We start from the raw sequence: 25,336 nt of genomic DNA on the forward strand, positions 1-25,336 counted from the left end.
CCTCTTTAACCAAAAGCTTTAATTTAGCAACCTATAAATCATCAAATTTATTTATTTGAGCTTTATTATGCCTTGTTACCCTGTAGTTTCAACTGAATGTGTAATCATAATATTATTAAAAATTTTAACTAAATGAGTTCTTTAAATGTTTTATCATTTTCCCCCAATAATCTTATAAATGAGGCATTATTCTTACCATTTTACAGATACGGAGATGGAAGCTTGTTCAGAGAGTCAAGTGGATCAGTGTGAGTTTATACAAGCAGAAGGAACAGAGCCAGGACATGAACCCAGCTCACCCTGACCTGCCCTCTCTAGGATGCTGCCTCATTTCCACAAAGATGGAAGAAACAAAAAAGGAATCAAAAAAGAAGGGCAGCGAAAGAAAGACAGAAGGGAACTGGAAAACATACTGCCAAATCTTTATGAACTGCAGGACCTTGGAAAGACTGTCCAATGCTGGCTTTTTCTTTTTGGTTCCATCTTCCAGGCAGCTGATATAAAACCAGTTCTTCTAAGTGATCCTGTTTTACACTCAAGTTAGTATCTTTATTCATTTTTTAAAAAAAGCAAATATATATTGAGACCCTTACTAAGATGATCTTCACGGAGAAAAGTGTCATTAAAAGAGGCTGAGGGGGTGGGGAGGGACAAATTGGGAATTCGAGATTTGCAAATACTATTAACTACTATATGTAAAATAGATAAAAACAAATTTCGTCTGTGTAGCACTGGGAATTATATTCAATATCTTTGTAGTAGCCTAGAAGGAAAAAGAATATGAAAACAAATATAGGTATGTATATGTATGACTGAAACATTATGCTGTACACCAGAAATTGACACACTATGACTGTACTTCAATTAAAAAAAAAAAGAGACTGAGATTAACAGGGCATTAGTTATAGAAAACTCACAGAAAAGTGACTGACATCAGGGACAGCATAACCATGAATTTCTGTTATTTTGTTCAAATTTTGTTTTGAGTTTTTGTTTTTGGGAAGGGGGGAGATAATTAGGTTTTTTATTTACTTATTTATTTATTTTAACGGAAGTACTGGGGATTGAACCCAGGACCTTGTGCATGCTAAGCATACCACTGAGCTCTACCCTCTCCCCAGAATTTCTGTTATTTTGATCTAGACTTGAATTGGGGATAAAAGGGTGTCTCCAAATGACAAATTGTGCAAGTTTTTGAATTCTCTAAAATGAATAATACTGAGAACGATAAAAGTTTCTAAGTTAAGACTGAAGAAAATGGTAAAGATCTGATGGAAGCCCTCAGATGAGTCTACTTCAGACCTGCTTCCTCCTCCTGTGTTCCCATCTCAGCGGGTACCCTGCAGTTGACAGGCAACCCGCGAAAGCCTGGCCACCTCTCAATGTTTTCACTTTCTTGCCAACTCTTATTGACTTTCTGAATTTTCGAGCAAAGTCCTTTAACAGAATGCTACAGGGAAAAATAAGTTGAAGAAGTCGTAACTTGGCATAACCATCTGCCAGTACCCAGACTTCCTACAAGCTGGTAAAAACTGATAATGTGCTATGGTCGAAGATCACCTCTGTGTGTCAGAAGATCTGACTATTGACTGACACTTGTCATTAAGGAGATCTGGGACGTCACTACTAAAGAAAGGCACTGGACACCATGTTAGATGTTTTACATAACCTCATTTCATTCTTACAACTCAATGAGGCAGGAAAAACATTCATGTTTTAAAAAAGGGATACAAAAGCTCAAAGAGTGAGATGTCTTGCCCAAATTTACAAAGTACCAAGACAGTCGACTTTGGAATTCAGACCTAGATTTGTCCATCACATTACACTGTCCCATGTGACTTCCCAGCTATAAAATTTTAAAATGAAAACAAACCTAAGGATACCGTATAGAAAACTGCTGCTAGAATCTGCTTCTTAAGAACGCACTGATTATAAGCAGCATCAACTTCGTCCACACATTATTTCATGTCAGAAAAACACCTGAATACCTGAGTCAAAGTATACAAGCCAGATTTCATAAAACTAACAAAGCGGCTGAACTAAGCGAAAGAGTGGGAAGTAGACCGTGGTAAACTACTCGTATCTCAGATTCTCCTGCATTCAATATATCCACGATATAATTAGTGCAGAAAACTGATGGAAATTTACAGGCAAAGTCTCTCTGCCTGTTGCCATAGGCATACTGAGCACAGACACATTAGGTTTGACAAATATTTGAATGCTAAATTTGGTAATTATATTAAACACGGAGCATAAAAATCATGCTTTTTAAACTGCAAAAATGCTGACTTCAAAAAAAAAATCTGTGCAAAACAAAGTACTTGGGACCACCACAAACTCACTTACAAAACAAAATGAAACAAAAAGAAAACCAATAGACAGTTTTAACCCATTACTTGTTCAACTCCAAATACTGTATTTCTAATAGTCGCTCAAGTGATCTTTTCATCAAATAACAAGAAAAAACAGACTCAGCTCAATGGAGGAACAACTGGTTTATGTGATAAAGAATGACGGTAAGCCTGTGGGTAAGTCTAAGGTAATTACAGAAACAGTCCATTGGTTTGCACATTTATTTTTGATGCATGGATGTCATGTAGAGTTAGGTGGGGAGGGAGGGGCAGGAAGAGTAGTTCAAATACTGGCATCAAATCTTACTGCAGTCATATAAAAAGCCAATGTTCGATGAATACCAATAAGATTTTCCTCATATGCTATTCCAACATGCAGAATTTCCTTACTACTGAGTTTATTAAGAAACAAATTTATTGCATGTGTGCACGTGTGTTTGCATATGCGCGTGTGCGCATGGAATCCAACACCATTCTCTTAGAAAGTAATGTCAGAGGAGTGGAATCCAAAGATTAGGGCCATGGGCTCTGTTTCTGAAACATAGTCACTAGGACTCCGCATCCAGCTCATGCATATGACTGCAAAGAAAATGCAGCAGCTGTGAGACAAGGCAGGAAGAAAGAGACACAGAGAAGCAAGAATGAGACCTGCACCAGTGGTCCGCTTTTGGTTACTTATGGGGCCGATTCTCCCTCCTGGCTGCAAGTAGAGAGTGCTTTTTGTTTGTTCTCTTTGTTTATTTTTAAAGTCACTACTATCCCACTATGCCATTTATCACATATAATTACTGAAGGTTTAACACGCTGATAACAGAATTCTGCTCCATCGCTGCAGTGTTACTCCACTGGAAGCTAAATATGTGTATTCAGAACCAACAAAGAACTCTTCATTACAGTGTGGTATGATCTGACATCCACAATTTACAAACAACTGAACGAAACACAAGGTTGGATTTTCAAACTAGACCTTGGCAATTAATGGTACAAGACTCAGTTTACTAGATTCCAGAGAAGTAAAACTGAAGATGTTGGAAAGATGTGCTATTTTTATCTGCTTCTGACAGTCACTGCAGCAGCCATGAAACCTTGCCTACAGGTATTTCTCTGAATGTTTAGATCAAGTACAATCAGGCGCAAGTGGTAACTATACAAAAATGATTACACAGATTCAAGACATTAAACTCATTTTAGTTTCATTAAATTTTTGATCAACTTTGCCTAATTTTACTAAAAATTTTTGTTAATTCAATTCTGACTAAGTATAAACCATTTACGTAGCAAAGTCCAATACCTCCCAGCACATCAGACTGCCATCGTTCCTTACTTTTTGAAAGAAGCATCCAATTTGCACCTGTGGCCACCACGCACCCTGCTGATCACGCAGCCCTGAGCCCTTCAAGCTTGAGGCACGTCGAGGGTGGCTGGGCTCTACCACATCCAAGCTGTGGGCATCAGATTAAGGCCACAAGCTCATTATGAGCCTTCAACTGACAGTCACAACCACTAAAGCTCTTGTGCTGCATCCAGTGGCAGGGGTCCTGGAAAGTTACTGAAATCAGAAGGAGCCTTTGTGCTATTGCTAATGCACGTCCATTCAAAAGCATATAACTAGAATACTGACTTTATTTCATACATTGTAATCCTAATGACATCACAGCGATATACCTAGAGACAAATGTCAGATAAAATTATTTTTTTCTATTCTGTATCTAATGAAAGAAGGTCTTATTATATGTGTATATAGATATGTGATCTATCTATCTATATATATTTTTTTCTGTCTGCAAAGGATATCCAAACTAAAAACGGTTGAAAATCTTCAGAACAGTGTAGCTAAAATAACTAATGTATTCTTGAAATACAAAGTATCAGCTTCTGGACTTAAGTTCCTAAAACATTTTCTAAACATTATCAATCCTGACCCTTACCTAGGACTCATTTTTTTAAGGAGTACCCATTAATGTTTAGTGAAACTAGAAAATGTGAAAATTGTTCTGGTCAAGATGGCTTTCCAGCCAGTGTTGGTGTACTTGATTTGGAAGTACTAGTGGTTTCCAGGTAGGAGCACTGTCCTGGGCTGACACCGCTCGGACACTGCTGTGTGATTCCCTAGTCTTGTTCTAAATTTATGTTCTTTGCCAATAAAAATAGTGTAAGTTATCAAGGAAGGGGCCTAGAGTGACAAGTGGGAGAAATAAAACTAAGATTGGAAGCCAGTTTCCATGGCATATAATGGACTTCTTTGGCTGTGTCCTAGTATTTGCACAAGCGAAGAAGAGATGATTTTGAGGGATAAAGGGGACAGGAAGTGAAGGTTAAGAATAGTATAGACTCCTCGCAGCCTGGGAGCTAGGAGGACAGGTTTTAGATTCCATCTGACCAGAGCGCAAATAAAATTCGATTTCCCCCCTACTCTGTAGATATGTGATCTTACATGAATGGATTCTCTCTTGAGCCTCAGTTTTCTCATCTGAAAAATGGGGATGACGATATTTACCTCGCTGCATTGTGAGAATTAAACTGGATAATAGATGGTAAAATGCTTAGCAGAGTGCTTGGCACATAGTAAAATCAGTCAATAAACAGTAGCTGCTCCTAGTATTATTATTTGATTACTTTCATCCATACTTCTTTCCCAGCCTACAAAGCCTTTCATGACTTACTAATCCCTCCTCACTGCCCTGGGCTCATCCTGGACCATCTTTTCACCATACTCCAGCCACTTCGTTTTCCTTCTGTTACCTGATCCTGCCTTACAGTCTCTGCACTAGTTCCTCTACCTAGAATGTTCTTCCCAAAGATATTAACATGATTCCTTCTAAGACAACCAGGCTACAGCTTAAATATCACTTCCTGAGAGAGGGCCTTGCTCACCATCACTCTAAGGGAACACGAATCACTCTCCAGCAGAACCCTATCTTAACTGTCTACAGAGCAGAGTCACATCTGATGTTTCCTCGTGCGTGTTTTTGTTGAGTACTCTCTCTCTTGCCACACTAAAATATAAATTGAGCAAGAACAGAGACGTCCACAACTGAATCTCTAGTACGCAGAACTAGTTCTAAGTACTAGTGTAAAAAGGAAGGAAGGGAGGAGGCAAAAAAGGAGTAGGTGACAGGAGGGAGGGAGAGAGGGAAGGCAAGAGACCTGAGGCTGTAAAAAAGTGAACTGGAGGCTTTAAAGGTTACTACAATTTGGTAGGGGACCTGGTTTTCTACCTAAGTGGACATGACGTGAATTCCCGTACTGACGGCAGCACTGAAAGGCATGGTCTGATGTACACACATACACACGCCCCACGTCCACACGTGCACACATGCAGGTTCATCTATGCCCTTCTCCGGCCACGTGCACATCTCAGGATGAGCCCTGAGAGTGAACTGCGAGCCATACGCTCCAACCGACAGGACCTGGCACCTCCTCGCTATAAGTTTTCCTCATCTATAAATTAAATGGCTCACTGTATTCCTTTTTGTCTGTTTTCTGTTATGACTAAGTGTGGTTTATTAGGCAAACAGATTACTCAAGAATCCTAATCGGTAGGAATGTTTATGTCTTTTCTAATGGGAACATGATTTCCCAACTTTGGTATTCTGTCAAATCTCTTTATTTTGTAAAATATAAGCTCAGAATCTCTCCAAAACTATATTAGCGGGGGTGCATAAAACTTTATCAGCAGCATTCTGTTTTATCAATGGAATGGTAAGAGTTCAAATAGAAATGGGTTGCCCTTTTCATTCTCTGAAGTATTAGAATGTTCAAGAGAAGGGAATAATTTTAAAAGCACTCACCCCTCTGTGTAGCAGAGTAAGGACTGTAATTCTCAACTCAAGTGCCAAACAAGGATGCAATTAACTTCAGCAAAGGGAGAAAGAGCCTAGAAATTGTCTATATAATGTTTTATCTTTCAGTTTCACACTAGCAATATGTTAACGTAAATTAATGTACTTCATGATGCAAAAAGTGAACAGTAAATTATAACATAAAGGTTCGGCCTGGCAGGAGAAGAAAACTGAGTTGTGCACATGGTTTTGTAAATAATTTGAATTGGTTTTTATAGGCTAAGTTTTTAATTTTCATTAAGGTTTTAATTTCATTTTATTAAGAAGAAAAAGTTTGTATTCTACTAGTTCTCTCATAATTACACGAATAGTTAGTTAATAAAGCATTTAACATGAAATTTGTGTTTCTGGGACTTGATCTCAAGGTTTCAATCCAGACCACTTAAAAGAAATAAGACGCATCATCCACGTTAAGGTGTTGGCTATAAAACTCTATGCCTTCAGAATTTCTTGAAACTTCCTGGGAAAAAGACCACATTTCTAATAGTTTTCAGAAAACTTACTCTACTGGTAAAGAAGTAAAAAATAAAACTAGTGAAATACCATTCTGCCGACAACGTAGAGGTGAGGCGAAAATGTTCACGTCAGCACCCATCCCTTTAACATACACTCCTCTACCGAGTTCTCCAGAGGTACACAGGGAAAAAGGGAAATTTGTCTTCTCAACTTTTCCAGTCTGAAGCTGTCACTATCAGGTCTCTCCTAGGACCTGAATTCTTAGGTTCTTGGGGATATGCCAGCCATTCCCAAAGAGGGACAGAGCAGGGAGACCAAGACAATGAGATCAGACACTCCAGAGCACAGCGAATATTTTGGCAAAAAACAGGTGGTGTTGAGGAAACCTACTTCCCAAGTTTCTTCAGTGCTCATTTAACCAACACAAACTAATAAAGGGAGAAGTGCCTGCAGGATACTCCAAATTCTGATGTTACAGAAATGACCCAGAAGAAAAATGGACAGTGTTTATCATTCTAGAAAGATTATGGTCAACGGAATATTTTTCCAATCCACACAAGGGACTATGTTTGTGTGGCCAACATATCCTCAAATGAATGGAAGTAATGATGTCTGAGAATGGAAAAGGAAAACGCCATTTCCTGGCATCAGGAGCTTAAAGAAACCATTACATTTAAATATTCATCAACAGCAGAACAGATGAATAAAATGTGTTACATTTATAAATGGAATACAACGTAAATTAAATGAACAAGCTCCAATTCCATACAACACAGATGAATCTTAAAAACAATGTACAAAGAAGCCAGATACCCAGGTACAGTGTGTGATTTCACAAATGTAGTTCAAAAATAGATAAAGAATTATAACGCTTAGCAATGCACACGAGACGGCAAAACTGTGAAGAAAAGTCGGGAAGTGATTATCATAAAAGTCAGGACAGTGTGGTTGCCTTTGGGGAGAGAGAAGGGGAGAGACTAGGAAAAAGAAGGTGGAGGATTTCTGGGGTGAGGGGAGCTGGCAAAGTTCTAATTCCTGGTCTGGGTGGTGGTTACTGGGTGTCCACTTTATGATAATTCATTATGCCACACATGTATATTGTCTTCACTTTTCTAAATATGTTATCATTTTTTAAAAGTTAAAAAAGGTTTACTAACAAAGATTTACTAATAGTTATTTGTAGTCACCATCTTGCTACAGAGCCCGCACTGCCTTTTATAATTTAGCCATTCCATATGTATAAAGTTGGTAATGACAACGAGGTCTTCCATTTCCTGTGTGTTCTCCCACAAAGAGGAACAAAATGCTTCGTAAGTATGCAGAACGAACTTATTTTACCTGACATTCATTCATCACAGAACTACATGATCATATACGGCAAGCCTGAGGGTCTGAGGACCGAGGTTCCCATCATTCATGACCTCTGGATCTGCAGGTGGGAATAACCATTCTCTGGGGAAGGTGGAGCGAGGTCGTGCGAGCTAGCGCCTCTCACACGGGGTGGCACAGCACATGCACTAACCTCTCCCTACAGCCGACAGCACACTGTGGTTTCCACCTTTCCATCTCCTGCTCTCTACTCCCACTGGGCTGCGACCACATCTCCAGCACCACGACTGCCTGTAGCAGGCATGAAGTAATAAAAGTGATGTTTGTTATCATCAGGGATAGTAATAACTAACATTTACTGAGTGCTTTCTACGTGCCAAACATTGTTCTAACTACTTTACATGCAGTATTATCTTTATTCCTATGAAAAAGTAAGTATTCTCTCCACTTTATAGACAAACTGAAGCACAGAAAGGTTAGGTAGCTTGCCTGAGGTCGCACAGATAGAAAATGGCAGGTCTAGGACCCTGGCTCAGGTCTACTGATCGCCTAGATTCTTCAGACCACACTCTTTCCTCTAAATCCCACTAAATTACACCATGAGACCTCAGGACAGTAAATCCTAACTGAGACTTTATAAAGAAATAAATGCCTGAAAATAGGAAGGTGAGAACCTTAACATTGGCCCAAGTTTCAAGGTTTAAACCAAATCTTGAGATATTCTACCTTCTGGCAATGTTTGTCTATAAACTCATAGGTGAACACCTGCTATATACAAGAATAAACTATTATAATTACAGCCACTATACTAATTGTGAGTTGACTAAATACAGGAAGCACTGAAAAGTTTTTAAAAGCACAGTAATCGAAAGAAGAGAACTCTTCAAAACACAGAGGTGATGGTTAATTTGAACACACATTATATTTAGAAGAGTAATGTAAGAAAATCTTCCAAATTTACCAGTAAGCTGTGGATAATGAATATGCTAGTAACTCAGGTGATTTAATTAAGTTGCAGGAAATTCAATTTCATTGCATTCACTTGTATACTTAGTAAAGCTATAATCAAATTAAAAACACTCTCTTGAATTTTGCTTTGAAAGTCATGCCCTTGGCTGTGAAGCAGTTCTCACACACCTGGACTGAGAGAAGGGGCAGCACTGACACCCAGTCTCCTCTCTGGTCTGGTAGGTCACCACAGAACACATGAACAGAGAGAAAACTGACTAAGCTCTTCTTGGCATTAGAAGCTAAAGAAGACTTTGGCTTCATTCTTAAACAAATGAAAAAAAAGAGGTATGACTCCCAAAATGTGGATGAGGGAGGGAGTCAGGGTGAGGAGGCAACAAACCACAAGAATGACTAAGCTCAGAAGTCACCTTGTCTGAGAAATTAATTTTACTCCCATTCACCCAAATACACAGTGAGTCCTGTGCAAGATAAGCCTCTCAGAGAACGTGGATGATTTATAGGCGGTTTATTGTAATGTTCCAGAACCTACTTAACGTGTTTTAAACAAATTAAGTACTTCTTACCACCCTAGAACCAAAAGGAAGAAACAGACACCCGCTGCCTGTCTCTGCGGTCTCAGAGGGATGCATTGGGTGGCTGTCGGGAAACGGCAGCACTAGCATCCAGATTTACTGCTGCCTGGCCCTCCGTCTTCTGTTGTTTGGTTTGTCCTTAAGAGGACAGTTGCGAGGCATCGAGGCAGTTCTCTGCACGCCTTGTAAAGCAGCAGCGGCTCCTCCCCGACCAGGGCTCCCCACCCCAAGCCTCACCGTCACCAGGGCAGCAGTTCACTCACGTAAATGGTCCTTCTCCCCTCTCCTGCTGTTTCCAAACTGGAGGGCCTTCCCCCCACTGTCCTGATTCTTCCCAGGGTCTACACCAAGGGCTTAATTACTGGGCTCAACTGTTTTATCTGATTCATAGTCCATGGTAATATTAGTAAAATCAAAGCAATTCTGGGGCTCATCACCTCAATCCAACAAAAGACTGGGCTGACTGGAGGCTGGGCTAAAGACCTTCTGGGTATGGTGTTACCCTTTGGGGGTCTTAACTGAAAGCCCAAGGTGTTTAGCTTGACCATTCCCTCTCAACAATCACTGGATTCCAATTGTGAACCCCTGGCCCAGGAGTTCCAGAACCCCCGCTCAGATGCTAGCCACTGCTGAGACGCAGGCAAATGACCATGGGCGGAAAGCAGGACAGAACATTAAGCTCCTCGCTCTGTCCTTCTGTTCTCTGGGCTCCTGGTCCCCTCAGTGCTCACTGACCGACTACTTCTCCAATGCCTTCAGAACAGATTCTGTTTTGCCCAGTTTTCCTAGCTGCTCTTGGCAGGAAGGCTGGGGTGCAAGCTTATTTACCATAATCAAAAGCAAACATTTCCAAAGTTCAATTTTTTTTCCTTGATGAGACTGACTCTTATCCAAACAAACCACAAAGGCCTACTCATGGTCAACAGACTGAAGGACCTCAGAAGACCATCTAACATTTATGTGAAAACACAGAATATTTTTTACGCACAATACATTTAATACCAAGATGACATCACTGTACAAAATAAATACTGAATCATTTTCAGGAAAACTATTTCTCCAAACTATTTTGATTACAAAGAGCACCAGGAAAGTTACTACCTTGGGCAAAGCTGTGGGTTCTGGGACTGCAGGCCCCCATACAGCACAAAGCAAGGCCCATGTAGTATGCACTCATCTTTCCAAACCAAGCAAGCTAAGGTTTTTGCCCGTGAGGCTCAGAACCCAACCTCTGCCTTCAAGGCTAGAGTATTAAGGTGTCCACGCAGCCCTCCTCGGTGTTCACCAGTCACCAAATACGGTACACTCCAGTGCTCGAGGTAGGGCTCAGCAAGGGCCAGATAGTAAGAAGCACAGGCTTTGTATGGTTTCTGTTGCAAGCACTCAACTCTTGCACTGAGCCAAGTAGCCATGGACAACATATGAATGAATGTGACTGTGTTCCAACAAAATGTTAGGAATGCTAAATTCTGAATTTAATATCATTATCATTTGTCAGAAGATATTATTCTTAAGTTTTTTTCAACCATTTTCAAAAATTATAAAAACTGTTTTTAGGGTGTGGGCTGTACAAAAAGAGGCAGTGGACCAGATTTGGCTAGAGTTTGCTGACCCCTGCTCAAGAGCACTGTCATTCCATGAAACTAACTAAGTCCTTGACTCTAACATCCATCTGCCCCTCTTCGTGAACCTTCCCACTGCGCCTCTAGGAACAGTGTTCTCTAACTTTAGCATGCCTTGGAATCATCTGAATCATCCAAGGGCTGATGAAAACGCAGGTGGGAGGGCGTCACACCCAGGGATTCTGAGTCGGTAAGTCTAGGGTAGGACATTCATCATTGTCCCTGTGCTGGGACCTTGAGGACCACTGCTCCACAAATTTCTCAATATTATCAGCAAATGATAGTACATCCTCACGCTCAGCTTAGAACATTCCCTCAACTCTCTTGACTCACCTGCAATATATTTACCATCTCTCTGACATTTTGGGAGTCCTCACTGGCACTTTTTCTCCCTTATTCTTTCTAATTTCTAAAATGATTTTTCATTTAAAAAGTAATAGATGCACATGGCAAACAAAAATCAAACATTACAGTGAGATGTCATTCTCTCTCCCAAATCTTACTCCAGCTCCCCCCGCATTCTTCATAGCCAATAAAACATGAAGTCACGATTATTTTAGGTCCAAAATATATTCTGATCTACGCACTTCCATCCACCTCCCACTTCACCCCATGCTACCATCTTTTACTTTCCCACAGCCTTCTGACTGTGCTCCACACACCTACTCTGCCACTCCAAACATTTTGCAGAAAGCATGCAGAATGATCCTTGTAAGATAAAATCATTCCTTGCTTAAAACCATCCTTCTAAAGGATTTCAGCAGCCATACCAGATGTGGCCCCCATCACCCCTTCTGCCTCATCCTCACTCAGCCCTTTGGCCTGTGCTGGTCCTCATGCTCCTCTGACCAGGCTCGGCACCCCTACTCGCTGCTCCCAGCCTGAGATTCTCTCCCACCCTCCACGCCCCTCCCGCTTCAGTCAGCCAACCCGATTCCTCTTTCACTTCTCAGGCGCAAATCACGTCCTCAGGAAGGTCATCCCTGACCCTCCTAGACCAGGCTAAGATCTCCTTAATGTGTAGTTTTTTTCTAACCATTGGTCTCCACATTAAAATCATAAAAACTGCTAATATTTATTAGATTAGGCACTGTTCTAAGCCCTTCATATGTTTGTTTATTTAATCGTCACAAATCCCCACGAGGTAGAAGCAATTAGAATTCCCCTCTCTTCTCTTTCTCCCCCCAGTCTCCTTTATTAACTACAGGAGGGAACTGAGGTATAAAGGGGTTAAACGGTTCTCCCAAGTTCAAGTAGCTAGTGAGTGGAAGAGCCAGGATGCCAATTCAAGTCATGTCTCCAGACCATCAGTACTGCCTCTTGAATAGCAGAGAACTTGACTAGATTTTAATTTTCATGGGGCCAGGCACCATGCACACAGAGTTCACACCAAGCCTGGCACATATTACTCAATTCACTGAATGAACTGATTGATTATATTTTTAGCAGAATAGCATATATTATTCATAAGTCCACAGTAAGGCTTATTTCAAAAAAGGGCTTTCCACCCTTCCACTGGTCTTAGTATAAGCCACTGCAGACCCTATTTTTAACTATGTGTTAAAAAACCATTTCACCTACTTACATGCAAACATAAGCCAGCATAAACAGAACATGAAGATATCAACATAATCTAGTTGTTAAATTTCTGTGACAATTATCTTTAGAGAGGAATAAGAATTCTTGCGGAGTATCTTTACATTCAAAGGTACACAGGAGAGCAGTGATGGACAGGTAAAAATAATGTCTTAAATCACAACTTCATTCCATTTAGTATTGTTTCATTATTAAGTTGTGATACACATACAATTCAAATTCCCCCTCACTGAACTTACACCAACCAAACTCAGGAAATTAAATAAGCTTTTTAAGATGCAATTGTCTTCCTTTGCTATTCAAGCTTTCATTTCTACTCACTATCCAAAACATAGGGAATAAAAATATTTAAATAATGAGGTATCCTTCACTATACAAACTCAGGAACCAAGCAGAATTGGATGGCAAAGAATATTTGAATGCAATTTATTTTCAGATTTTAAATAAAGGAGGGCACGGTATTTGGTTTGGCTGTTCGTCGAAGAGAGGACTAGGTTGAGAAAAAAAGAGAAAAGGCTGTGAAACATTTAACTAGATTTTAAGTCTCCTGGGGACAGTGATTATATTTCTGAATCTTTTCATCAACCCTGTACATAGCACACATCAGATGTCCAATCAGCATTCTGTTGAGTGTTTAATGTGTTAATACACAGGCAATACAGTGTCTTTATTCCTGAACTATGGTTTACGTGTACACTGTAAATTTATTTCAAACTTACTATCATGATGAAAATAGTATTTAAAAATACATAGCTTTTAACTAATAGTTAATAAAATTGGCAACTCAGGTTGATTTCTGGGAACTACCTTTTCGTTAACTTACAGTTAGGTAGCTAAAAACCCTGCCTACGCGGGGTTGGGGAGGGGGGAAGAACCCTACCTGTGGAATGTGTTAGCAGTATTATTGTGGGTAAGCAGCCAACCATGCTAACACTTTAGACTGCTCATATGCAGAATGGGGATAATATATCTACCACATAGTTATTGTAAGGATTAAACGCTCCCGATGTACATAAAGCAAATCCATAAATAAATAAAGCATTTCATAAATAAACAAACAATAAATAAACATCCAATAAATATTAGCTGCTATATTACTATTGTTATATATACAAATATAAACTTGTATATTTACATTACTTACTAATTTACTAAAATGTGATGGTGAGTATTGTGATTTAGATATAGACAAATATCAATGCCAAAAGCAAAGATATAATGATGTTTTTGTCAATACATAACAAATAGAAAACCACAATATCAGTAAATCTGTAGGCGGTTCAAAGTAGAAAACATCTACAAAACTCAACCAGAAAGTGCTTTTTAAAAGATATATTTTAAGACAAATAATCTTGTCAGGAGCCTGCTAAATCCTATAGTCCAAAAAAGAAAAAAACCCAACAAACTATTATGTCAGCCAAAGAAAAATATATCCATGTGAATACAATCTCCATATTCTTAGGAAATATTATCCTGTACAAAATAAGTAACAGTGCATCATTTTCATAAGAACAATTTCTCCAAAAGTGAATACAAAGAGCACCTGGAGACTATTCCCAAAAGAACTATTTTACGGAACCCTCCAGAGTATCAGGAACTGACGACAGTGGGTAATACCAAAACAAAAACTGAGAAGTTAGAGAAAAGTAACTTAGATGGTTTTGCAAGTTGCACAGAAGGAAATTTCTATGCTTAGAATTGTTATGAAATAAGTTTGTTTTAGAAAAAGAGTTTAATGGGTCAACTGAAAAATGCAAATGTAATGGTGCAAACACTTCGCTAACTGGGGAATTCAGAGCCCCGTGACCCAGCATCACTAAGCTGGCACCCTGGACACGGAGTGTGGAGACTCCAGCCTGCCGGCCCAGGTGCGCCGAGGCTTATGTTCTGTGATGGGGCAGCTCCTGCTGGCTCAGCGCTCAGCCCGCACAGAGAGGGTCTTCAGTGCTGTCAGTCTGCACAGCCCAGCCACTTGACTGCTTTCTTCTGGTGGACTAGGTTTGGCATCTTACCAATGGTATTCTTAGCACTCTATTTTACCTTCCTTCCTCCCAGCCTTGGTTTTTGCATTGAGAGTGATTACATTTTTATTGCGGTAAAATATATGTAACAAAAATTTACCACTTTAACCATTTTAAGTGTACAATTCATTAAGCATATTCACAACATTGTACAACCATCAACCATCCATTTCCAAACCTTTTTAATCATCCCAAACAGAAAATTTGTACCCATTAAACAGTAACCCTGCATCTGCTCCTCTCCCGGTCCCTAGTAACCTCTATTAGACTGTCTCTATGAATTTGTCTATTCTAGGTACCTCATATAAGTGGAATCATACAATAGCTGTCCTTTTATTTACTCCTCAGACTGTTTACAGTTCTACTTACTCCTAAGTGAGCACTGACAACTCATACTGATTTTACCTGATTTTATCATCTGATACAAAACACATATGACTAGATTATTAATTACTCCAGCCATAACACCTATTCACCCACAGCCAAAAGCCTAGCAGTCTTCAATAAACAGTTATGCCAGATACAGTATTTGGCATGATTTAAGACAGGATCACTTCTGATGCATGACACACCCTCCATGATGGTGCTGATAAACTTCTCCACTTCGCCTGCCCGTGCCTTCCTACGGCTCTGTCCAGCCCAGTGCAACTCCACGTAAAGCAGCATGCAGGACGCCCAGATGCCTAACATCTGAAGTAGTGAAACACTTCCACATACCCAATGCCATCCGATCACAATTGGAAATAGGTGAACTTTGTACTTTCTGTCCTGTTATGCAACTTTCTCTCATCTCAAGGTGATCCCAAGATACCTAGCTCACTGAGTCCTCAAAAGCATTCAGTGCCTAAGCAAGTCACCCCCATTCAATGACCTCTGGCTTCAGAACTACTTCTTTATGCTAATAGACTTTTAATTCTAGCTAGCTGACTCTGGCATGGCAATTGAAACTAGCATTCTAATTAAAATGATTCCCATAAGACTGAAAAATTGAGAACTAGTGTATTATTTAAAGAACTGTAGAGAAAATCAGGGTGCCAACAGATAGCAAATAAAACAAAATGCTTCAGTTTTCAAAAGAATGGGTTTTGCCTATCCTTTTGAAAAAGGAGCAATGATTACTAGAATTCAGATATACTTTTAAAGTCACACTAAAAGATCCCACTTTTCTTTTTTTAATAGGGTTACCGGGCTGAAGGAATTCTAAGAATGTGGTATACCAAGATTTGCAAGACATTTGCTAAGCTGTCACATGACATACAAGATAGAGAAATATGTGGATTCCTAGTTAACTGAAACCCAAACAGTACTAATCAATGGTTTGAGATCAACTTGCAACTTGTAAGACACGGCATGCCTTAAATCTTATCCAGAAACCTTTAACATTTATCAGGTAATTTTCATGAAAGAACAAAAATGATACGTTTACACATGTTACAAAGCTAGAAAGGGCAGCTAATATCAGAATGCATCTTTTTAAAAAATTTGTAAAGAAGTGAAAAATACAATAAAACATAACGAATTCTTTCAGTGTTTATCAAGGTCTTAACTTACTGTATGTCAGATCCTGTGCCCGGAACATGGTTTATAAGAACTGTAAAAATCTGGCAGATGCGGCTCACAGACTGGCTTACTGTCTAATCAGTGGGAGTTGTTTTTTTTTTTTTAATTGCATGTTTTGCCAAAAGTTGAAAACCAGAAGACTTTTTTTTTTTTTTACAAAGATGTACATATTTAACTTCTCTTAAAAAAAAAAAAAAAAAACTAACTGGAAAAACTATACCCAGGTTCCTACTTAGCAACAACAGGTTGAGTTACAGAGTGGCTCTATCTACCACGATCCTACGATCACACTACCTGCTTGCCTTCACTAAGGAACTGATCCCTCAGGAATTATCCCGTAAAATATAACTAAGTACTGTCTTGCCAGAGACTTGTGTCAATGTTAACAGAATCAACTGAAGAACAGAAATGCTTAGTAAAAGACACAAAAGGATCTGAAGAGAAAATCCCCAGGTATGGTAGACCCATGGGGCTGCTGGTATCAGACAGAGGCTTGCAAAGGTGTTGATGCACCTCCAGACTGCAGAGGGTGGAGAGGCGGAACCGGAGACTTATCCTTAAAAGCTGAGAACCTCCAAGAACTGCTCTTAAGAGAACACCAAAGACTTCACCCACTGGCACGGGATCTAAAGAAAAGGGATCACTTTTGAGACATGAAATCACTGGATCCATACACATACACAGGTATGGAACTTGAAAAAGTGATTTTTCTTCTCTATAATGCTATCCACATTTATTGGCTGATATTCTTCAGACTTCCCTCATCAATCTGAAAAAAGCAGGGTGAAAACTTAAAGTTTTCCCTTTTTATACCAATTTTCAAAATAAGGAATTGGTAAACAGTAATCTCCAAAGTTGGAAAATAAATTTTGGTCAGCTCTGTCTCAGTATTACAAGGGACTCACGGATTCTTTTGCTTGTTTGTTTCCCAAATGTTACGGCAAATTACACTGAACTGTCTCTTTTAATCCTGTTGTCACTGTTCCTTGTAATTGCAAAGTAGTCCACATTTCGACAGTGGGACTCCTGTGCCTGCTCAGCATACTATCACACAGGTCTCTGAGGGCTTCATTGCTTTTTGGCACAAGATTATCCCAGGCTCATTCCCAATCCCCAACCCCCTCCCCACCGCCATGTCTGGAATAATCTGTTTCTCCAAGGAATTTTGGTTTCTTTTAGCGGGGAATGGTAACTAGCAAGATCTGGGCACTACGTATACCTACTGCTCCTGGGGTGCCATTGCTTCTGGCCACGTACGGCAGACAGAAAGGAAATACATTTCTGAAATATCATGAGTTCTTACTGATAGTACTGATTCAGATTTGACATTACAAGGTTTTTTCCTTAATTTCATTTTATATTTGTAATTTTCTGTTACACTCAAAATCTTGGGTTCTAATCACATGATTATGTTTTATACATAAACATCTAAAATTTTAAAGTCACAATACTAATATTATCAGTAACAATGAAACTACCGAAGAAAGTTCAAGACTTCTGTGTAGGTTTATGTCCTTAAAATATAACTAAGGATTTCCCACCTTTTTCATATACCAAATTTCTGTATGTTTGTGGTGTATTCTAAGATTTTTATATTGTTTTATTCTGATCCATTCTTCTGTCTGTCTAGGAAAAGCTGAATTTAATAGATATGTGATAAGTCAAATGAATCTCGAACTAACCGAACGTGGAGAACAGTCGACATACTTTTGGATAGAAAGGCCTCTAAGGGTTTCTTTTCTTTCTTTCAGTTGTTCATTCAATCACTTTCCAGTTCATTCTCTGGCAAAGGAATATGCCTATAAACTTTGAGTTTTGGTCTAAAATTGCAAAAGGAAAAAAAAAAAACTCAACATTTTGAGAAGACTTGAAACTGAAAAGCATGAATTAGCCATCTAAATCAATTATAAGCAGTACTTCAGTTATTTTTATACCAAAATTTCACTTATGTAAATTTGTGTATTGTTTTCAATTGTTTTAAGAAAGTTAAAAAAAATTTGCTTGTTTGTTTAAGATAAGAACTACTTAGGTTTCCCAAAGGAGCAAAATTTGCTTTTGTTTACCCTGGAGTACAGTTTAAAACACAAAGAGCTTTCAAAGAACACCTGCATAAACAGACGGCTGAGATCCATTCAACAGGTATCTCCTGAATAACTTCCCTGAAAGAAGGGATTTATTTTGAGACTTTATAAAGATAGCTTTGTTGAGTGTCACTAAATGGAATAAAGAAACTAATACAACGCCTACACAAGGGAATGTGACACATTCTATAAAACACTGTCTAAGTTTCATAATGGGTCAGTTTAATATGGGGCAATAAAACAATACATACAGACACCAAAACCAATTATGAAAATAATTTACCACTTCTGATCTTTTGCCTTCTAGTGTGTTTTCACTTTCTTTCCAAAATACTAGCTTGGTATTTAAATAAATGAACAGGAGCGGATCATGTCAAAGAGTTACATTTTCTAATTTATAAAATAATATGAAATATTTTATTAATGTCAGAGTATTAACATGTTGCTTTTCAATAAATGAAGAAATAGTACATGTATTTAAAGGTATTATTAAGAGCTTTACAATTCCTCATTCATTTTAACAGTAGCTTACATTTCAGTAAAAGTACATTTGTAAATAGACACCATCATATTGCCATAAGGTTTTCTAGTGAGATCTCTTTTCTCCTTTAATGTCCTATAATGAACAGGACTCTCTGAATACGACCAGAGATGTACAAGAATAGTGTTAATTAGCATATAGAATGTCCCCCCCAAAACAACATGTTAAAACAGGCCAGCAGTGAGAATTCCACCTGTGGAATATGCTACATAGTTTACTGTCAACAATAAAAAATTATTACCATGTAATTACAGAAGCAGGCAAATATTGAGAAATACTGCCTGAACGGTGTAAGCAGTCCTTATTTACTCATAGTCTTACAGTATTTACTCCACAAACGACTGGGAATCAAGACTGCAAAGAGTGGCAGTGAAGAGCAGGCTTGTACGGCCTTAATTTCTTTGAAAATGTCTGGTAACTTTCCTTAGGTAGCTGGAGATTACCAGGTGGTTTGGAATAAGCATGTATAAGGTCACATCCAATTCATCTGAAGCTCAGTTTCAGTTTTTCAGGAAATTATTCTTTGTCCTCTTTATTAACTATTCTTCCCAGTAGCAATCATTGTAAAGGAAATATATGCGAGTTTTTGTCCAAATGTCTGTTTTGTGTTATTTATTATTTATATCTTGTTAACTTCTGAAAAGGAAATGCATACACCACTATCATTACAATAAAGATAAACCATTGGAAAACGCATTAAAAATCACATGGCCATTACAATCTAAAAACTGCATGTAACAAGAGCATGTAGAGGATTACAAGTGAACAGAACCTTTGTCACAAAAGGAGGAACAACAGTGACAGAAAACTGGGCTCAGTTAGAAAACAGTCACACTTGGACACAGAACTTAGCTTTGAGCTTCCCGGCAGCCAGTGCTGTCTGCAGATACGGGAGTTTCTGTCTAGGAATTTTATCAGGTGATGTTTTCAACTGCAGAAAGGGGTAGCATTTACGTACCCAATAAATCATTTCTAGGTGCCAACCAAATGTTTTTCTCTAAAGCTTGAAATCACTCTGATAATTTTAGAGAAAACCAACACGTTATAAAAGACTCCTTTGGCACGTTTAAATAGTGATGACAGGTGTGTGTGCTGTTAGCTTCGGAAAATACAGCTCTGCGCTTCCTTATACTGAGGCGTTTGCTGACAAAAGCATTTACTGAGGCAGAGATTCGTGGAAAAAACCAGGAAAAGTGCGATGCTGGTGACTGAATCCTGCTCTTCCCCGCCCCCGTCTGCAGCCCCACCCTTACCTCCTTGTCGGTGCTGTTCTGGAATACTGAACGCATCACAGTTTCAGCCTTAATCTGAAGTAGTAACAGCCCTGGAAGGCTCTCTGAGATTAGTGGTTTTCACACTGGTCCAGGGGCTCTTGGAGGGATACCAAGTGCAGAGGGTCCTGAGCTTCCAGAGCTTTGAAGAAAAAGTTCTTTTTCAGTTTAAATACTTTTAAACGCCCACACCTAAATCCTCTCTTAGTTAACAATGCTCATCAAATATGGTACTTATCTCTGCCCCTCTGGAAGGCTAAAGTCCAGAGGGAATAAGTTCTTGACATGTGAGTGACCAGTCGTGCATACGTTCTTTCCTTGGAGAACTGTGAGAGCTATTAGGGCTAAAAAGAGATTTTGATGTTCCAGATCTGCGCTGGGGAGGAAGAACCTAAGGATAGGTTGCCTGGCACAAAATCACAGCACCTGCCGACCTGACTGTTTTTTCACTTGTGAGAGACAAAATTAAGAAGACCTTCTATAAAGGTCCCCTAGCATTCATTTCTTCTGATGAGAGCAGTCAGTGGTGAAGGGCAGTATTAAAATTACCTAAAAGTATTCATAACCCTGTGTATTACTGTTGTCAACAACAGTAGTTAAGTAACGGTGGGAGCAGTAGCATCTGGTAAGTAGAGAGTTTACAGTTTACTCTGTGTGTGCATACACATATGTCACTGAGTACTCATAACTCTGAGAAATACAGATAGATCTGTCATCACCTCGTTTAACAGATGAATAAATCAAGGCTTTCAGAGGTTAAGTAACTTGCCTATGATAACATATATATTGGAACCTGAGACTCAAGTTCTGATCAGATACCTTCAAATCTCATATTCTATTAATGACATCATTTGTTCAATTTAAAGTTCCAGTTGCTGGTGCATTTTGCCCACTCAGAGCAACATTAACTTGCTTTTTCATATTATTTGGAAAAGAAACAGGTCCTACCCATACCCAAGGCTTAAATTAAACTGTGCACTATCAATAGTAACAAGCCATTTTAGTAATAAAATGGTATGTGATTTTTCTTTTAAAAATAGGTTTTAAAAGTTCTTTTATCTTCTTTATTCTAGTAAAAGTTACTTTTTATAGTGATTATTTTGTTTTTGGTTTTTGAGGTTATGAGAAAGGCTTTTGAGAAATCTCTATCCTATTATGTATTCTGAGCCCTCAAGACCCCTTTCTCCATCACAAATGATGCGGGCACAGCCACTGGCAAGTGAATACCTACACTGGAGTATCAGCGGTACTTACTTACAGGGATATTCATCTCATCTGGTTTTAAAGACCAAAAATTTCAAAACAATATATAAATGTAGAAATTATAACTCAAGTATCTTTCAGATCATCTCGAATGAATTTTGAACAGGGATACACTTTAAACAAGAATGCAAATGAGAAATTAATGACAAGCATTCAATAAGCCATATTAGCACAATTTTGTGCTAATTAATAGTATATTATACTTTTCTTTCTGCTGATTTGATAGTTTTGAAATCTCTAGGAGAAACCCTTCTAATGTCTTTTTCTGGGCGAGAGCACTTTCAGTAACAGGCTCTGGAATGAGCCAATTAGCTGTATGATTAAGCCAGGAGACCTGCTATTGAGATTAGCTGTCTCTTCTGTTTAAAATTCAGCTAATTTGTCAGGTTTTTTGTTGGAACTTTCTATAAAGAGCTTTACATTTATGATACAATTAGGACTTCTATTGTGTGCAAATTTGAGAGAAACAAGGCTTTGGGGCCTTAAAAATTACAGCAAATATGCACATAAATCGGTACCATTCCTAAATTAAAGAACTGGTTTTCCAGTTGTGTGGATTATCCAGGCATCTTTCATCCTCTGCTGTGCTTTGAATCAATGGTCATTTTTTGTGGTTCTCAAATATACTTCCCTAAGGATTTGGTGAATCCTTGGAGTTGGAAGAGAGAATTATGTCAGCAATTACGAAGGGAGACTGACTCTGGCTTTCAGTGGTACAGTCTATTTTTGCCCTCCCTTTCTATTGGTTTAATAAAGACAAAGACATTTATTTTGACCAAATCACAGAAGTGTTAGGCTTTGGGGGTGGGGGTAGATTTCTGAAGTAATATAAATGATAATACTATATCTTGGATCAGCAGACAAATACACACTACCATTTCATGTTAGCAGATGTCATATACAAATACGGTTCCATCTTCAAAAGGCTGAAATGCAGGGAGTTAAACTGAAACAAATGTCTTTACTACTGGCCGTGTTAGAGACAGATATGCTAATGGTCATTGAAAGGGATGTGGATTAGAACATTTTTTGAAAATTCATTTCACCATGGAATCCTTTCTTTACAGAGTACCTATTAACTTTTCACAGATTAGGAAAATGCTTTTAAATCAATTTTAAAAATCAATTATGCCATGAAACCCTATTTGCTTGAAATATAAATCACTGAGAAAAATCTCAAATTTGTAAATTTTGCATTTGAACACTATATTAAAAAACAGTTTATGCGAACCTGTAGGTCAACTAATTGACATAATGTACCTAAACATCAGGAAAAAGTTTTATATAAAGTTTACAAATGAGGTTTAAAATACAAAGCAATATTGTATGTATACATGTATTTTATACAATGCTTTGTGGAAAGCAGAGAATTTATTTATTTATTTATTTAATTTATTACATAGTCATGATTTTTTAAAAAATTTAAAACGCTTATTGATTCTTTCCTGAATGCAAGAGAAAATATAGCTCTTTCCTAACATTATGGCAGAGCATTTATTTAAAATGCATTAGTTCATTTGTCCATGACTTATTATAAATAAAATTAACCAAAACTCACAAGACGAAAAAGACTCCCACAGTTTATAGTATTTTTGTGTATGTGTGTGTGTGTAACTGAATTAAATGTCTTAAGTGGGGGCAAAGTAGAAAAATTTTATAAATTTAACAAATCATTTTAATTTTGAATGAATAGGAAGTAATTCTTATTTAAACCAGGTGGATTTGCTAACAACTTTATTGAAAACATTGGCTTGAAAGGCAAATTTTTTTTAAATGAAATGAAGCTTTGATTTTTTTACAACAAATTCCCACATACGCAGTAGTCACATGTATTTGAAATAAAGTTTTGTCATAAAACACTAAAGCTAGATTTTGTTTATGAATTCTTTTCAGTATTTTATTTCTTAACACTGTTGTAATTTGATATTTCATTTCATTAACAGAAGGCAAATCAGATAATTCTAAATTATCTAGAACAGATTATCCAGAACTAAGTTATCTAGAACAGGTAATTCTAAAACTTATACAGAAACACAAAAGACCCTGAATAGCCAAAACAATGTTGAGAAAGAAGAACAAAGCTGGAGGTATCATGCACCTTGATTTTAAACTCTACTACAAAGCTACCACAAACAAAATAGTATGGCACTGGCACAAAGGCAGACAGATAGATCAATGGAACAGAACAGAAATGAACCCACAGTTACCAGGGCAATTAATCTACAAGAAAGGAGGCAAGAATATACAATGGGGGAAAAGACAGCCTCTTCAGTAAATGCTGTTGGGAAAACTGGATGCAAAAGATTCAAACTGGACTACTGTCTCACACCATGCACAAAAACAAACTCAAAATGGATTCAAGACTTAAATATAAAATCTGAAACCATAAAACTTCTAGAAGAAAACATGGGCATTATGCTTTTTGACACTGGTCTAAGTAATATTTTTTTGGATATGTATTCTCAGGCAAGGAAAATAAAAGCAAAAAATGAACAAATATGCACAATGAAGGAAATAATTAACAAAGAAAAAGGCCACTCACTGAATGGGAGAATATATTTGCAAATGATATGACTGATAAGGGGTTAAACTGCACAGAATTCATACAATTCAACACCAAAAAAGCAAACCAGATTAAAAGATGGGCAGACGTTCTGAACAGACATTTTTCCTAAGAAGATATACAGATGGCCATCAGGCACATAAAAAGGTGCTCAGTACTACTAATCATCAGGGAAACACAAGTCCAAACCACAATGAGGTACTACCTCACACCTGTCAGAATGGCTATTATCAAGACGCTAACAAGTAACAAGCATTGGCAAGGATGTGGAGAAAAGGGAACCCTTGTGCACTGTTGCTGGGAATCCATATCAGTGCAGCCACTATGGAAAGCAATATGGAGGTACCTCAAAAAATAAAAATATAGAACTACCGTAAGGTCCAGCAGTTCCACTCTTGGGTATGTATTGGAAGAAAACAAGAACACTAATTTGAAAAGATACACGCACCTCTATGTTCACTGCATCAATATTTACAATAGCCAAGATATGGAAGAAGCCTAAGTGTCAATCAACAGATAAATAAATAAAGAAAATATGGCCTATATGTACAATGGAACATTTCTCGGCCACAAAAAAAGAATGAAATCTTGCTATTTACAACAACGTGGATGGACATAGAGGGTGTTATGCTAAGTGAAATAAGTCAGATAGAGAAAAGACAAATACTGTATGCTTTTACTTATGTGGAATCCAAAACACACACACACCCCAAAACAGAAAAAGAAACAGAGTCACAGGTACAGAAAACAAACAGGTGGCTGCCAGAGGGGGCTGTGGTGGTAGAGGAGAGATATAAGTGAGGAAAATTAAGAGGTGCAAACTTCCAGCTGCAAAATAAATGAGTCACAGGTATGAAAAGTACAGTGTGGGGAATATAGTCAATAACTATGTAATATCTTTGAATGGTGACATATTGTAACTAGACTTACTATGGCGATCATTATGAAATCTGTAGAAGTATTGCATCATTATGTTGTGTGCCAGGAAGTAACATAGCATTCTAGGTCAATTATACTTCAAAAACAAACTAACAAAATCAAAGAAAAAGAAATCAGATCTGTGGTTACCAGATGTGGGAGGGATGTAATGTGCAAAATGAGAAATATAATTAACACTGCTATATGTTAAGTATGAAAGTTGCTGAGAGTAAATCCTAAGAGTTCTCACCACAAAGGAAAAAAACTGGTTTTTAAATTTCTTTTGTTCAGGATCTACATGAGATGATAGATGTTCACTAAAATTATTGTGATAATCATTTCACGATGCATGTAATTCAACCTTAAACTTACAGAAAC

At 38.1% G+C, this 25,336-nt stretch overlaps 1 protein-coding gene across 3 annotated transcripts in view; it reads right to left on the reverse strand.

Moving 5' to 3' along the window:
• LOC102510161 (ubiquitin-conjugating enzyme E2 E2) overlaps positions 1 to 25,336 on the reverse strand; it is a 326,227-nt gene that overhangs the window by 166,942 nt on the left and 133,949 nt on the right. The window contains exon 3 of one of the 3 annotated variants that reach the window (XM_032488654.1): positions 20,197 to 20,356. The exons of the other annotated variants lie outside the window; for them this stretch is intronic. Within the exon in view, the coding sequence (XP_032344545.1) occupies positions 20,197 to 20,232 (36 nt within the window). The 5' untranslated portion in view covers positions 20,233 to 20,356. The remainder of the gene's footprint in view (positions 1 to 20,196; positions 20,357 to 25,336) is intronic. 3 annotated transcript variants of the gene reach the window in all.

The sequence above is a fragment of the Camelus ferus genome, chromosome 1 (assembly GCF_009834535.1).
Source record: "Camelus ferus isolate YT-003-E chromosome 1, BCGSAC_Cfer_1.0, whole genome shotgun sequence".
Taxonomy (NCBI): Eukaryota; Metazoa; Chordata; class Mammalia; order Artiodactyla; family Camelidae; genus Camelus; species Camelus ferus.